Genomic DNA, 14,645 nt, shown 5'->3' on the forward strand with positions numbered 1-14,645 from the left:
ATGGCTCTGATAATTTTAGTAATTGTTATCAACGAAAGAAATTTGTGATAAAAATGGGATATTAAGACAAAAAAACTAGATGTGCCATCTACACCGATAAGATTAAAAATTGGACAAAAAATTCTTTCGTTAAAGTCAATCTTATACCAAAGAATTATATTCACTAGTATCACTCACACTTGATTTTTCACGAAAAATTGAGAAAGAAATGATGTCAGTATTAGTCAAATTCTAGTCATGCTGTCTTTATACCTTCACCAGAAATGTCAAAAGTTTATTTTCGAAAGTATACGACTGCTTCAGATATTACCTGAATTACTATATCTAGTGACGAGATAGCCAATCATGGCATACAGACAACCATCAAACGCGATCATTAGCAACACTAATCCCAAAGACATCGGATCACCAGGACTCGATTCCTCCCACATGTGGGCCCAAGTAAGACCGACGCCTTGAACTTCTTTTCGTACAGCGTACAGACATCCGTAGCAGAAACTGGTGGACATGCTCAAGCACTGAAATATAAATCGTTTTATAACATTCAACAATAGAATAAATTATTTATTAAGAGTGTATAATTTTATATTGGTGCATCATTCTTTTAATTAAAATATATTTTTTCATTTTTTTAAATATATTTTTACATTTATATCTGTTTATTTTTTACTTTATAAAATTAAATAAGCTATTTAACTAAGAATTACTTACAATTAAAAGTTTATATCCAAGTCCAAATACAGCTTCCATGGCGATAACGATGACATATGGCATATAAGTTAATAGGAACATGACAACAGTGGTAACTGCGGCAAGACTAGCAGAACTGAACATTGTCGAGATCATGTAGCTGAAATTTAAAATTTATAATGGGAAGAAATGAATAATCGCATATGCAAGTACTTCATGCAATTATTTCATAATAAAAAGAAAAATTTAAAATGGTTATTTACCAAAAGGTAACAATCGAAAAAATGTAGTCGAAAAGTAAAATAAGTATTAAGAGAGGATCCGATCGTGGAAGAATTTTTCCAGCGAGTAAAATTAGAGCAATGGAGATCATCACGATCGACAGCTCTACGAAAGATGTTATGAACCAAGCCAGAGTATTTCGCCATGGCTTCAATCCCATTACGCTCATTACCTGAAAAATTAATGACAGATAATCATAGAGTGTAGCGTTCTCTGATAAAAAATTGAGCGTTACATATATTAGTAATCGTACCATGGAATTCTGCGATTCTCTTTCCCAAACAATATATCTGACGGCCGATCCGACACACATCATTAATGCGAAGAAAAAGCATACCTGCATACCTTGAGACTCATAAAGAGTTGTTTGAAATCTGTAAAATTTATTTTTTTGAGATAATAGATAATTTAAAAAATTAAAAAAATTATTAATTGCGGGATCGTGGAATTTTAAGTTTTAGAAAATTTATTTTCTTGATACAATTTATTTCTTATCACAAATTATGGAATTATTTCTTCGATTACTCACGGTATGTATTTCCAACACGGATATGGCATTTGTTGTGTGAGTGTCTTCCAATTGAGATCCCTTTGAGCCTTCACTTTCACGATCGCACGATCGATGGAATCCTGGAGTTGAATAAAACCACGAAGATACCTGAGATGTTCGAGAAAGTTGCTCTCGGGTCCAGGAATCCAAAATTGATTCTTTAATCGTCTAGTGGATGGCACGTAATCTACATCCATGCGAATCTTATAAGTGATATTATCCGGTAATTCATAATCTAGAGATTTCTTTGCACGATGTGAGGTAGATTCCAGAAAGATCACTCCGGCGAGAAACTCATTTGTGTCGGTCAAGCGACTGGCTGCTACTTCCAGTTCCTCTTCCGAAGAAAATCCTATTGTTCTGTTTACCAACACGCATCCCATCATATCATTCAACGCGCCAATCATTGAAATTAATTTCTTTGATTTTTTCAGCCGCCACGCAATCTCGCTGAGATCGAGCTCAGAAAAATCACCTATATAAGAAAAAAGGCTTCTTTTAACTTAATTTCTAAAATAAAGCGAAAATAAAGTTTTAAATTTAAAACATGAACAGTACCTTCAAAATTACCACCGCCCATCGATTTGACAGCAACTTTCATGACATCAGAGGACATTATACTCTGTAAGTCTTTCAAAGTATCGCCCATCTCCGAGAGACTGGCCAGAGACTTGAGAGTCTTCTCTAAACTATTCATCAGTACGCTAAAGTGTCCCATCTGCACGAAAGTTTCGTTCGCCAACGTCATAACTTCGGAGATCGCGATAGTATTGGGCGCATAAAGAATCTGGCCGCGTAAGAGAGGCTTAACGTACGACCAAACAATCTTTCCGCCAGGCATACCGAGTACGCTTTTATATGTCTCTCTGCAGAAATCGTCTGCAATTAAAAAAATTATTTAAATAGATTTTTATTTTATTTAATCTGTTGCTCAAAATTTTCTATTTTGTTGCCTTACTTGGCAGAGAATCGAGTTCTTTTTTATCGTATGCTTTATTGGTGTCTTCTAAATTAGAGATAATTTTATAAATCTGTCTATTGTCTTGCATCATCATTTTACCACAGAGCAGTTCGCTAGCATCCTTCAGGAATTGCGAATCTAGAAAATATACAGATATAAAACTTAATCAAAGAAAGAGAAAATCATTTATGAAGTATATTCGATTTAAATATTACGATGCTTAAATATGCTACGTTATTGACGTACTGGATAACGTTTCTTCTGTCTCTTCTGTATTACTTTCTTCTGTATCATTTTCGAAAGAAAAACTTGTCGATAACTTGTCTTTGAAAAATGGAAATAATTCCGCAGCAACGCCGAGATTATCCAATATAACTTTCCCTTCAATTTCGGTTAGATTAGCATTAGCTAATATATTTTTTACATTAGCGCTCATTAACTGAAATAAAAAAAAAATTACTTATATACTTTTGCAATATTCAGATTATATAAAACAATAGGTAATAATTACGTTTTTGAAAATGTAATCAAAATTTAAATTCTTCATCAACGTGATAGCAATATTTTGCGTTTGCGAGTCCTCTAATTGGCAAAGCGCGGAGCTAACTTCATCAGCAGTTACGAGATTATTATTGAAGAACAACATATCGCCAAGTTTCTCGGCTGAACAAACGGTATCTTTTAAACTAATGACACCGCGTTCTTTCATGAAGACCGACATCATGACTATTTTGGCCTGGCTTAAGATGAGTGCGATTTCGTTAGTTATACCGATTCTATCGATCAAAAATGTCCTCACAACATCCCAATTGTCGAACATTTCTCTAACGGTGTCTGTAAAAAATGTAAATTACTAGAAATAAAAAAAAAAAAATTACAAACACGATCTGACACACGGAATTTGAATATGATTTATTACATTTCATATCGAGCAGTCCTAAATTTTTGAAAATCTCCATTGACTCCAATGCCGTGATCATGCTATGTAGATCGTCGGTTATTTCCCGATCGTTTATAAATGGCGTTACATCCTCGAGGAGTTCTTTCATTCTAAAAAAAAAGAATACACACGTATTAACAACAAATTACGATAAATTGTTAAGATATATCGCAGTAATGTAGACCTGAATTTTGTGAGAAATATTAATCCATTAACCATTAAGAAATATAACTTTATTATCGATTTATATTTATACATTATTTTATCCTCTATCATATATAAGATGGTATAATCAAAATATATATACCCATCAAACAGTTTGTCGACTGTTTTATCGTTCAATATATTGACTATGCCATCGGCGAGATCGGGGATCCCGAGTACGTTGGAGACATCTTCGAAATCTATTTTACTAGCGACGTCCAGCAAATTTCCGCTTTCTCCGAGGATCGAAGACAGATGATTCAAGATCTCCTTGAGCCAGATGAGATCCCAGGCGGCCTCAGAGCGCCAGAAGGCCTGCTGCCGATTTATGAGGTCTACGTCCAGACTGCGAGCCAACTGATTTGAAATATCGGATACCGATGGATACTTGGACGCCCTCGGATCATATCGGAAAACCTTGCCAGCCCTTTTTGAGCTCAGAAAATTGTATAGAATCGTTGCATTTTGACAATCGATTTTTGTCCGGCACAAGCTCGTGTTCAGATCGCTCAGCATCGCGTTCACATTGATAGTGGCGTTCGGTAACGCAGCGTCGATGTCAGCGACATCAGACTTCTTCACAACGTCGCGTAACGGTTGCCAGATTGGCACGTATTTTTCGGCTAGTCTGGTCAAATGGTTTATGTTCTCGTGGATGGTCGCCGAGTCCAGAATGTAAACGTTCTTTTGCAACATGTCCAGTATGCTCAAAAGAAGCGTGATGTATCTTGAATGTAATGACGAATTATTTTATCGTCGATCAAATTTAGCTATTTTTTTGCATAATGCGCGACAAAAATAAGAAATACTTACAATCCTGGTCGAGAATACGTACGACCGCCGACGAACTTATAAAAGCACTCGGTTACCGTGTCATGGTATGTCTCATTTTGGAATTCGATTATGATATCGGCGACGTAATGTAAAGTAGTTTCAAACGTAGTTAAAAACTCGTCTAGCGTTTTTTTCTTATTCAGAAATTTATAATCCTTGATCTAATAATTTTTTTAAATTAATTATTTTTTAAATTAATGGTAGTATACCAATCTTTTGTAACTTGCAGTTATTATTTCTTACCATGTTGCCCGTTTTATTCCAGTTGAAATCATTGATTAAAATGTTGTGAACCTCCGATATATTTAGCCGATTCAGTTGACAGAATAATTTTGAATAGAGAGCGTGATGCGCCAGTTGAGAATTTAAAATTTCTATTGGAAGCGTAAAGCACCATGTACAATTTCTAAAATATCAATAAAATTAGCATAGATAACTTTCGTTTTACTTTAATAGATTAATGTTGATATTTCTTAATGATGTCTTTACTTACTTAGCATCAATTTGAGTTTCTAAAAAATTTTTCAAGATTTTTATTGATTTCTTCACCATCGAGTCTGCGAGAACCCTCGTGTCCTATTGACAATTTTAATTACATTAATTAATTAAAGCATTTTTTTTAAAGATATGTATAAATCAATATTTAATAGATTATGTAATTAATCTATATAGAAAACATTTAATAAATAAATAAATAAATATATATATATGTATATATATATAATTAGTATAATGATATATATGTATACCTTTCTTTTATATTCCGCGTTAAAATCTTTTAAAGCGCCCTCCTCGAACGAAGTCCACCAAATAGGAATTTTTAGTTGCTTGAAGCCCTCTGATAAAACGCGAATTAAAGTGGTTTGAAATCCCTGCACACTTTGCAATAACCGCATTTCGTCTGCCGTTTCAGAAATTTCGGATGTGATGTAGCTATCCTATAAATTAATTTAAGAAAACTTAAAATTATGACTCAAAACTTATTATGATTATTAATTAATGGCGACATTACACTGTATTTTCCCACGGAAGGCAATTGATCTTTCCATGTCAAATGCTTATCGTTCATGACGATTTTCTGACAGAAATTCGCAATGCTCGAGAGTAAACCCTTCTTCTTTATATAACTAGGCGGAATCAAGTATCGATCAACGTCGCATGGATGCACTTGGCCGAGGAAGAGCTTGTGCATGAAATCGTCCAGCCTTTCGGACGAGACGAAGGTGTCGATGGCAGTGATTAAGAGATTAGGCATGTCCTCTACGAGAGTTAACAGAGGCTTGAGCTTCGATGTCTCATGTATAACGCGAAGTTTCTGCCAGATATCACCGCCTGACGCGAGATCGATCACGGATTCCAGTAATTGAAGCAGTCCGCTGGAATCGACAAGATAACTCGACGTCACGTTGAATCTGTACCATGAAGAATTTTGATTGTGGATCCAGGACTTCTCGGATTTGATTATTAAGGTCCAAGTTTCATTGGACAGATTCTGCCATGTCGTCACATTGAAGATGTTTGATTTGAGACTCACTCCTGGTAGTGCGGCAGTAAAATTCGAAACATCGTCCAACAATTTGATTAATGACATGGTCAATGGCGTTGATCTTGTAAAGGTGGTTGCCCGACCAGTAACAATATCCTGCCGAAAAGAAATTAGATATTTCTTTCTTTTAGATGTTTAACTTAAGAAAATAAAACCTTTTTTTATAATTGGAAATTATTAAAAAAATATTTTATAATCCCATTTGTATTTACTATTTCTAATCGCGTGGAAAAGATTATTTTATTATATATTTTTTTTTGCGTACGTGATATTCGTCGCTCGTGGCAGTCTTCAATAGCTGATAAGGGTCGAAGGAACACACTTTCTGTAGAAAACGCGTTCTGTTCGGCGTGGACCAGTAATCAGAATTAAAGTGGAGAGTACACATAGTCTTCCTAATATCTTTGAAGAGCATAAATTGACCAGTCGTATAATTGAGCGTGCTAACACTAGCAATTAGGGCGATAGTCTCTTCGGGATAATCCTCCAGAATCTTTAACATTTGACGCGTATCGTCGTTCTCCGCCAGTTCCCAAACTTTTAAATTGTAATTATGTATTTCGGTTTTCTTCAAAGCGTTGCCAATGTGTATCAAAACCTCCGACAGTCCCTCTATCAATAATCTATAATTTGACCATCCTTCATCTAGATTCAATTGCTGAAAAAAAATAGTTGCTTGTACCAAGAGTATTTGATTAAAATTAAAATTCCCCTTTTCATAAAATATAATTTTAAGTATAACAATTAGAAATTAATCATTTACCTTATGAAAAGTGCTCTCTTCATGTCTGATCTCCAGTGTCTCTCTCAATGTCTGCAACATATGCATCAAGTATCTCTTCGAAAAGGGCGGCTCGATGTTTATTTTGTTTTTCAGTGTGAAACTAATGCCTTTCGCAAGATCGTACAAATCGCCGATCATTGAAGCTACGTAAGATCGATATTTGCTAACGGGTTTCTTCCAGATCGTCGTTTCCGCCATATAAAGATCCGTGAAGGCGTTGAAGTTTTCAGGATCAAGATCGCAAGTGAAATTTTTCAAGGTTCTATAATCCTCGGCGCTCAGACCGACTCTAACATCCGACAACCAATCAAACATCATCGTGCACGTGATTGCAGTGTTATTTTTCAGCGCCGTGACGATTTGATCGTCGATTACGGGATCGGATATTCCATTTACCAACGTCGACAGAATGTAAGGTAGCTGATCGTGAAAAATGCTAATAGGCGAGGTATTATCAAATCCTAGCAAGGATAATAAGCTGATTTTTCCTACAGCTAAAAAAAATATTATATATATCAAATCTCGAAGAATCAGACAGTTAATGTTGTAATAATAATGTTAATATTACTCGAAAATGCGTTTACCATTATTCAATATACTCGTCACGATACGTGAACCTTTGTGGACGGCATTGGAAAGAAATTTCAAAGAAATAAGAATACGATCAGTAGCGTCAACTGATGGTTTCCAAATTTCACTTGCAGAAAGCTCACTACCAAAAGCTTTGATGGCCTTGTCGATCTCTAGATCGATATGATCCAAGGTATTTCTTCAACAAAAATTAACGCGTCTAATAACTAATTGCGTCAAGTATAAATAAAAAGTGAAAGATATATACACGAAAATATTAAAATTAAAATTAAAATTCTTTTTCGTCTGGATTAAAAATTTACACAAAAGTTAAATTTACACGGTATTCTTTCGTTACGCTAAATGACTTTTTTTTTATGTAACATAAAATACAATTTTCACCTCCAATCACTTTTCATGCTTGGCAATCTTTCTTCGATAATACTATCCGCTTCTTCCGCTAGTGTATTTAGGTACTTGGCCAATTTCGGTTCTTCCGCCAAAACGACATCTTTAGCATCGTTTATCAAATCATCAAGTTTTCTAATTAATCGTCGAAATTTTGTGTAGCCCAGAGTCCAATTGAATGCTGGTAAATCTACATTTTTGTCATGCTCGAACTAAAAATTAATATTACAAAAAGATTCAATACATTTAATAATTTTTATAATAATTTATTAACTCGAAATTGTTATATAAAATTTTTTATTCTTAAAACAGAAAATGAATTTATAAATAATTATGTATATAAACTTACAATTTTTCGGACCCTCATTAATACTGGTTGTTCTTTCCATTCTTTGATAAAGAGGGCGGGGCTACAGCCGATTTTTTCAATCTCTCGTACAACTTCCCGACTTCCATTCCTCAATTCTAATGCAACGCCAATGCTATCGTTTACGATGCAAGGCCACATTCGCTCACGTTCTTTATAATCATCAATAACCGATATCTAATGGCAAAAATATACATCAGAAAATATTTTGTAGGCTATATATTATATTTAGAATTAATTAAATAATTAAATGCACAAATTGACTTACTAAAGCAACTGGTTTCAAAGTTATCATATCAACTATATCAAGGATGATCGGAGATAAATTTCGCAAGAACGAACTGACAAGTATCTCGGTCTGAGGCATTTCCTGTAAAACATCGGAGATCTTCGCTACGTGATTGTTATTCTGGATCTGATCGACAATTTTCTCGATGTTGTCGAAAATCACCGAGGTCGCCCATGCAAGCCCGTAGATAATCTTCCAATTTTCTTTAGTTTGAATTCCAAACACAGGACTCTCCATTACGTTAAAGAGCTTGCAGATTAAACCTACGCTGCAGACATATATAATGTGTCACTAATAATTTATTTATTGTAATCAATTTTATAATATATATTTTGATGACGATAAATTCTAAAAAATAAATCTTTCGGTGAAGAGTGCAGAAGAAAATATTTCTTACCTGATCTCCCATGCATTTTTTACTGTTATCTCCGTCGTCCATGAAGTTTTGAAATCCTGTTTTAATTTCTCCAATTTGTTTAAATCATAACGTTGACCCTTTTGTTGAACCAAGGTATCGATATATTGATAAATCTCGATTGTCTTCTCGTTGAAGGCGGTCCAATTAAATTCCTTTCGCTTATACGTGGCTTCCTCGATTTCGATGTTGGTCACGTTCAATTCTAGATCTGTTTGCACCGATTTGGATAGATAGCACACCAGCTCCTTCAGAATCGTGCTATTCGATTCCTTAGGAAAATTTAACAAAGCCGGCGGATTCGGATTCGTGCAATACGTTCTCGTGAAATTCGAATACTCCAAGATCTGTAATGTCTATTTAACAAAGATCGTTTTCAGATAGTAAAATATACAGAATTTATAATTGATGATTATATTATGCAAAAGATCTCAATATTAAAGAAAACTTTAATTACGTTTAGCTCAACTGACCTTTTCTTTATCCGTGACGGTGAGATAAAACGATTCGATCAACTCAGCTTGATGAAGGCGTACCTCCTCGATCCAGCTAGTGGGATTAGTACGTAGATCTTCCAGAATCATTCCGGCTAAAAAGTCCATGTTTTCCAGATCTGGTTTGATTGACATGTAGGATAGACTATTGGAACCCAGCATTTTCGCTATGCTTAGATGAATTCCCAGACTAAAGAAAAGTATTACATGTTATTGTAGAAAATTATTATGCATATTGTGCGAAAATATGAATATATATATTCAAATTTATTTTTTGCATAATTACTTACATATCTAATCTTGCTTGAGGTTGCGTCTCTTTGAAAATTTTTACCCATTCATCACTCGTTTGAAAAATGGTCCAATTCAAGTAACTTACTTTCCGCGCATCCAGATAAGTTGTGAATTTTTTTATATTCCTCACAACGGACGTTAAATTCGAATTTTCGATTCTGATTGGTCGTTTGAAGGCCATATTAACCATAGTCGATAAAGTTTTGTTCACCTGAAAAATATAATTCGCTTATGAAACCTTTATTACTATTTTATTATAATCGATTGCTATATACGTACAATATTTTCAAATTTATCAAATTCGAAACTATCATAGACATCGGTAACCAATTTTTTTCCGTCATTGCTGCAGAATAATTCATCAATTTCGTTGGATTTATCCTCAAAATCGACGTAATTATCGAATATTTCGTTCATTGTGTCTTTTCGACAAAAGACTTCCTGGGGTTCTGCTTTTTTTAAATCTTCTACGAGATGCTATAAGAAAAATTTAGAAAATTACATTTTTCACGATTTGACTTAGTTTATAAAAAAGATAAGAACTATCAAATAATTTTTAGCTAAAGGAAGAAATAATATAATAATTCTGCAATATATATAATAAATATTGCATACCTCTACAAGATCTAATCGTGAAAAGGAATGAATAATCCTTTGATATACAACAGGCTGCAAATTTATCAGCATTTTTTGAACCAAATTTTGATGCTTTTTGGAAATCTCATATAATCTTCTCAAGATATCTTCGTAAAGAATAGCGACATGATGAGACATTTGGACGATATTATCTATCAACGATACAAAATATGTCACTGAATTCACTAAGTTTTCGGAAAAGAAGTTTCTGAGTCCATCGAAAACGTTAGCAGCTCTAAAAATTAAACATTAAATATGATAGAAAATTAAATATTATTAATTTGTATAAAAAAGAGTATATATATATATATACACCTACAATTCAAAATCATCCACGTGATGATCAAGTATTTTATTGGTAAGCTTTATACCATCCTGCAAAATCAGAAAAGACAAATCTAATATCTGCGTGAGATTTTCATAATTATCCGAATTCGAGGAGAAAGTCGTTATCGCTCCTCCCAATCGGTCTATCACGTTGAAGAAGTCATCAGCGTCAGTGGAATTGAGCTTGCGGTCCTTCACAATTTCTTTCACCATCTTTAGAAGTCTGTTTAATTTCAGAAATCCACTTCGAGCGATCGGCCAATCACGTTCGTATGCAAATACAGGATCCAAAACCGCGATGGCTTTATTAATACTGAAATTAAGACATTTATATTCCTCCGGATATTAATTTTTGAGATATTGAATTAAAACTTAAAGAAATTGAATTTTAAATAGAAAACATATGCTCAACTCACAACTCTAGATCAATTTCCTTGAAAGTAACATTTTGAAAGGTCAAAATTATTTTCGGCAGCCATTCACGTAGTTTCAAGTACTCGGGTACGTATTTCTTGGTAATCTTCAGGTCGAGAATAGTTTCTATTGTCCGTTTCAAATCCTGGAAAAAATTGTAATCGCGAAATTTCGCCATTGCGCGATCGACCATCGCCAGCAAGCCGGTGAAGTCCAGATGCTTCGAAAGATTCTCTAAAATGTCGGGGATCGCTTTCGAGTCGATGTTGCAGAGAACATTCGAAATCTCTGCAAAGTCCTCCTCTTTAGGTAGAATCAAATATTTCTTCAGATTTTCCGCGGAGCAAACGACACCGTTGATGTCAGATGAACCGAAAGTTTTGATCAACTGTAGATGAAAATTAATAAAGACATTTTTTTATCCACTGCAATACCGTATAAAAATAATGCATATTTTTTTGATATAATATTTGTACAAGACTGGAAAAAGAGAAGTGATTAGATAAATCTTGGCATAATTAATAACATCTCTGTTTAAATAAGAAAAATTACTTACATATATTAATTTCACGGATGATTCGAATAAACCGTCGATCAAACCCTCTCTGGCTCCCGGCATTTGAGATTTTAGTAAATTTTTAATTTCCTCGTGATTATTGAACAAGTCGCCCAAACGGATTCCCCTGTCTATTAACATATTTATATATTCAATTGTCAGGAGAGAAAAAAACGTTAAATTGGATTTCAATGTGATCGTACCGAAAAGTGCCTTGATTTCCGGCTTGGTGAGAATCTCAGCCATCGACTTCAACAATTGGATACTCTGCGGCAATGTTTCCACGGCGGAGATAATAGTTTTATTATTGAGCATTGGTTGTAGTTCCACGATTAAAGGACTTAAACTGTTATCGTAAAGAAGAGAGAAGAAAAGAATTACTCAGATTTTTTTCGCATTTTTTTTTCAAAAATAATTATAACGGATTAATCATTTATGCGCTCAATTAATTATGTGTTAATTAAGACTAACGTGGCATTTTTGTACGATGGCACTTGCTCGTATTCCGACAAAGGCTCACAGGGACTTCCAACGCTACATATATAATTCTGCACGAATGGCAGAAGCCCATCCTGCGGCATCAACCTTGCGGGAAATTGACATGTCGGGTAATATTCCGGATCGACATTATCACGCACCGTATAAAGAATCATGAAAACCACTATTGGCCAGAGAAATATCAAGGCTAAAATTCCCTGAAAGAATTTATACGATTTAGACGAATTCGTAGAATAAATAGGAAGCACATCTCGTTAAGTCGACTATAACTTACTGGTTGTCGCTTCCGAACGACATAATTCTTCCAAAGAAGAAGTCCGAGCTGATCGATCTTCATTTTTTATAGAGTTGAAAATCTATAACACTACAAATTATTTTAAATTTTATATTTAATAAATTAAAAAAAAATTATTTTTGCAATAATTTTTCATAATGTTTTTATCTTTCCTTATAGAGCGTTTCTTTTTACATATAAAAACATTCTTTTAAAAAATTTAGATTTATGTTGTTGTAAAGGTAATCATCTTACTCACGCAATTATCAAGTATAACTATGTTTATTTATGTTTGAGATTTATCTTGATGACTTTACAAAGCTATCTGTTAATACAACATCGCTTGACTAAACAGGCGCTAAGAAACGATAATATATTTGTTTTATTGATTTTATCCGCACAGAATAATACATCTATTATTAAATATTTAATTCTTTTAAATAAAAAAGAAAGATAAACGAGATAACAGACAGAAAATATATTAGTAATATTAATAAGTATTAATAGTACAGCTTTGAATAAATTATGAATATTAATATTTGAAAATAGTCTATATTCATGGATAAATGATTTTTAATTAATGTGTAGAATTTTAAATAATCTTTCTTATAGTTACAAAAAAATTACAAAGAAGGAGTCATTTAGAAATGTTACAACGCTCGACAATGCTCGGGGCAGGCACCAGTGAATCGAGATTTCACCTGAAAAACTATACCAAAAATCTCGTGCAACACAATGGGAAGTTTTGCAAGCTCGCGTGCAACTGCGCCGTATACTTTTCCGTCTAGAGTACTCGAAATGTATGGAATCTACTTGAACCGAGTGCACTCGGAAAAATGCTGGCGGTGAATGGTTGAATTCACTATCAGAAAATTTTATCGCGGTATAAAGAAACAACCTAAACATTTCTCACTGCAACGATGAATTGCATTCACGTCTTACGATAGTCAACATCAAGCGGCATAATTATGCGAATAATGCCGACGAATCCACTTTCATCACACTTGATCTTAATTAATTGCGAGATAAATATTGTATTTCAAACATCGTCTTACTATAAATGAAGAAATATGGATGAGATTTATTAATAGCTGATTGTATTATGATTCTATCTCTCTCTCTCTCTCTCTCTCTCTCTCTCTCTAAGATATTTTATCCAAATATATAATATTATAAAAATTATGAAATATTATCATAAAATTATTTATATAAATTATCTATAGCATCTGCACTCTGTCTTTGCCAGCAATAAAAATTATTTTTTATGCCTATTGCGTTCCGTCCTGTTATATGTTATATGTTGCATTTTATATCACAGTATCAGTTATGTACCTCTTTTCTCACAATATAAATAAATATTTTATATTTACATTGGAAAATAAAAATTTTGGTCCTACCACGCTTTTTAGACAGCAAACGTCACATCACACATAAGCCTACACTTTGGGAAGAATCTCATGCTTGAATATACTAAAGCCTGTGAATTGACTGCTGTCCTTTAATGTGCCGGAGATTCGCTCTACTGATTGTCCTCTCTAATGCACGATCCAAACTTGATTAATCCTATTTGTCAAACTTTAAATTTACTGCCGCATTTGACGCTCACGAAATAATATCAAATCTTTCAAAAAGAATTTTTATTGCACAAACTTAATTTGTTTTAATTTACCTAAACATACAGTTGTCTTATTTTAAACAACGATGAACGCGGAAAATTGTCGCAGAACAGCTGTAAAAATTAATATACAAGGACATTTAAAATCATCACCTTGATTTACGTCAATGTTATTACCGGAGAAAAATATTAAGTTGCATAGTTTTAAAAAACCGTACAACTTTAATTTTACTCATTTTTCTTTACAGATAATAATATATAACATAAATAAAAATAATAATTTCAAATATCTTATTTTGTACAATTCAATATCAGTTTATCAACTAAAGTTGAGAGATTGATGTAAATTACGTTATTTCGGAAAACGATACACTGCGAATGCTTCGTGGAAATAAGATACAAGCTTATCATCCAATATAGAAAATGTTTATATTACCAACTTTACAAACAAAATCCGTAAGCAGCGTGACTAATTTATATATCCGTCGATGCAGTTGCAGCCGGAAATGCATACTGTCCTATCGCGTGCCGCATCGACGACAGGATGCATTATAGAGATATGGAGCAATGAACTTCTCGTGCAAGGATAAAGTGCATATCAGAAAAATATAAATGTCCCCGTCTCTACGTCAATCTCCTTCCGAGGAAAAATCACAAAGTATCGTGCGCAAAAGCCGGAAGAAATAAGAGGATCATT

General features: G+C 33.7%; 1 protein-coding gene across 3 annotated transcripts in view; it reads right to left on the reverse strand.

Annotated features, from left to right (window-relative positions):
- Positions 1-14,645, reverse strand: part of LOC126850786 (uncharacterized) — a 35,752-nt gene that overhangs the window by 15,882 nt on the left and 5,225 nt on the right. For 2 of the 3 annotated variants that reach the window (XM_050594099.1, XM_050594097.1), the window contains exons 2-34: positions 12,334-12,423; positions 12,033-12,256; positions 11,765-11,907; positions 11,562-11,692; positions 11,008-11,393; positions 10,584-10,904; positions 10,244-10,499; positions 9,908-10,105; positions 9,625-9,839; positions 9,314-9,524; positions 8,823-9,196; positions 8,405-8,693; positions 8,119-8,313; positions 7,764-7,981; positions 7,376-7,560; positions 6,771-7,285; positions 6,273-6,665; positions 5,474-6,103; positions 5,211-5,399; positions 4,955-5,037; positions 4,705-4,867; positions 4,441-4,622; positions 3,731-4,354; positions 3,403-3,533; positions 2,995-3,317; positions 2,730-2,922; positions 2,481-2,621; positions 2,081-2,401; positions 1,502-1,997; positions 1,226-1,346; positions 954-1,144; positions 712-850; positions 311-518 (exon numbers count right to left, since the gene is read on the reverse strand). In XM_050594099.1, the coding sequence (XP_050450056.1) occupies positions 311-518; positions 712-850; positions 954-1,144; positions 1,226-1,346; positions 1,502-1,997; positions 2,081-2,401; positions 2,481-2,621; positions 2,730-2,922; positions 2,995-3,317; positions 3,403-3,533; positions 3,731-4,354; positions 4,441-4,622; positions 4,705-4,867; positions 4,955-5,037; positions 5,211-5,399; positions 5,474-6,103; positions 6,273-6,665; positions 6,771-7,285; positions 7,376-7,560; positions 7,764-7,981; positions 8,119-8,313; positions 8,405-8,693; positions 8,823-9,196; positions 9,314-9,524; positions 9,625-9,839; positions 9,908-10,105; positions 10,244-10,499; positions 10,584-10,904; positions 11,008-11,393; positions 11,562-11,692; positions 11,765-11,907; positions 12,033-12,256; positions 12,334-12,396 (8,452 nt within the window). In that variant the 5' untranslated portion in view covers positions 12,397-12,423. Of the gene's footprint in view, positions 1-310; positions 519-711; positions 851-953; positions 1,145-1,225; positions 1,347-1,501; positions 1,998-2,080; positions 2,402-2,480; positions 2,622-2,729; positions 2,923-2,994; positions 3,318-3,402; positions 3,534-3,730; positions 4,355-4,440; positions 4,623-4,704; positions 4,868-4,954; positions 5,038-5,210; positions 5,400-5,473; positions 6,104-6,272; positions 6,666-6,770; positions 7,286-7,375; positions 7,561-7,763; positions 7,982-8,118; positions 8,314-8,404; positions 8,694-8,822; positions 9,197-9,313; positions 9,525-9,624; positions 9,840-9,907; positions 10,106-10,243; positions 10,500-10,583; positions 10,905-11,007; positions 11,394-11,561; positions 11,693-11,764; positions 11,908-12,032; positions 12,257-12,333; positions 12,424-13,034; positions 13,051-14,645 lie in introns of those variants that run through there. The other variant, XM_050594098.1, reaches the window with a different exon arrangement.

The sequence above is a fragment of the Cataglyphis hispanica genome, chromosome 7 (assembly GCF_021464435.1).
Source record: "Cataglyphis hispanica isolate Lineage 1 chromosome 7, ULB_Chis1_1.0, whole genome shotgun sequence".
NCBI classification, from domain to species: Eukaryota; Metazoa; Arthropoda; class Insecta; order Hymenoptera; family Formicidae; genus Cataglyphis; species Cataglyphis hispanica.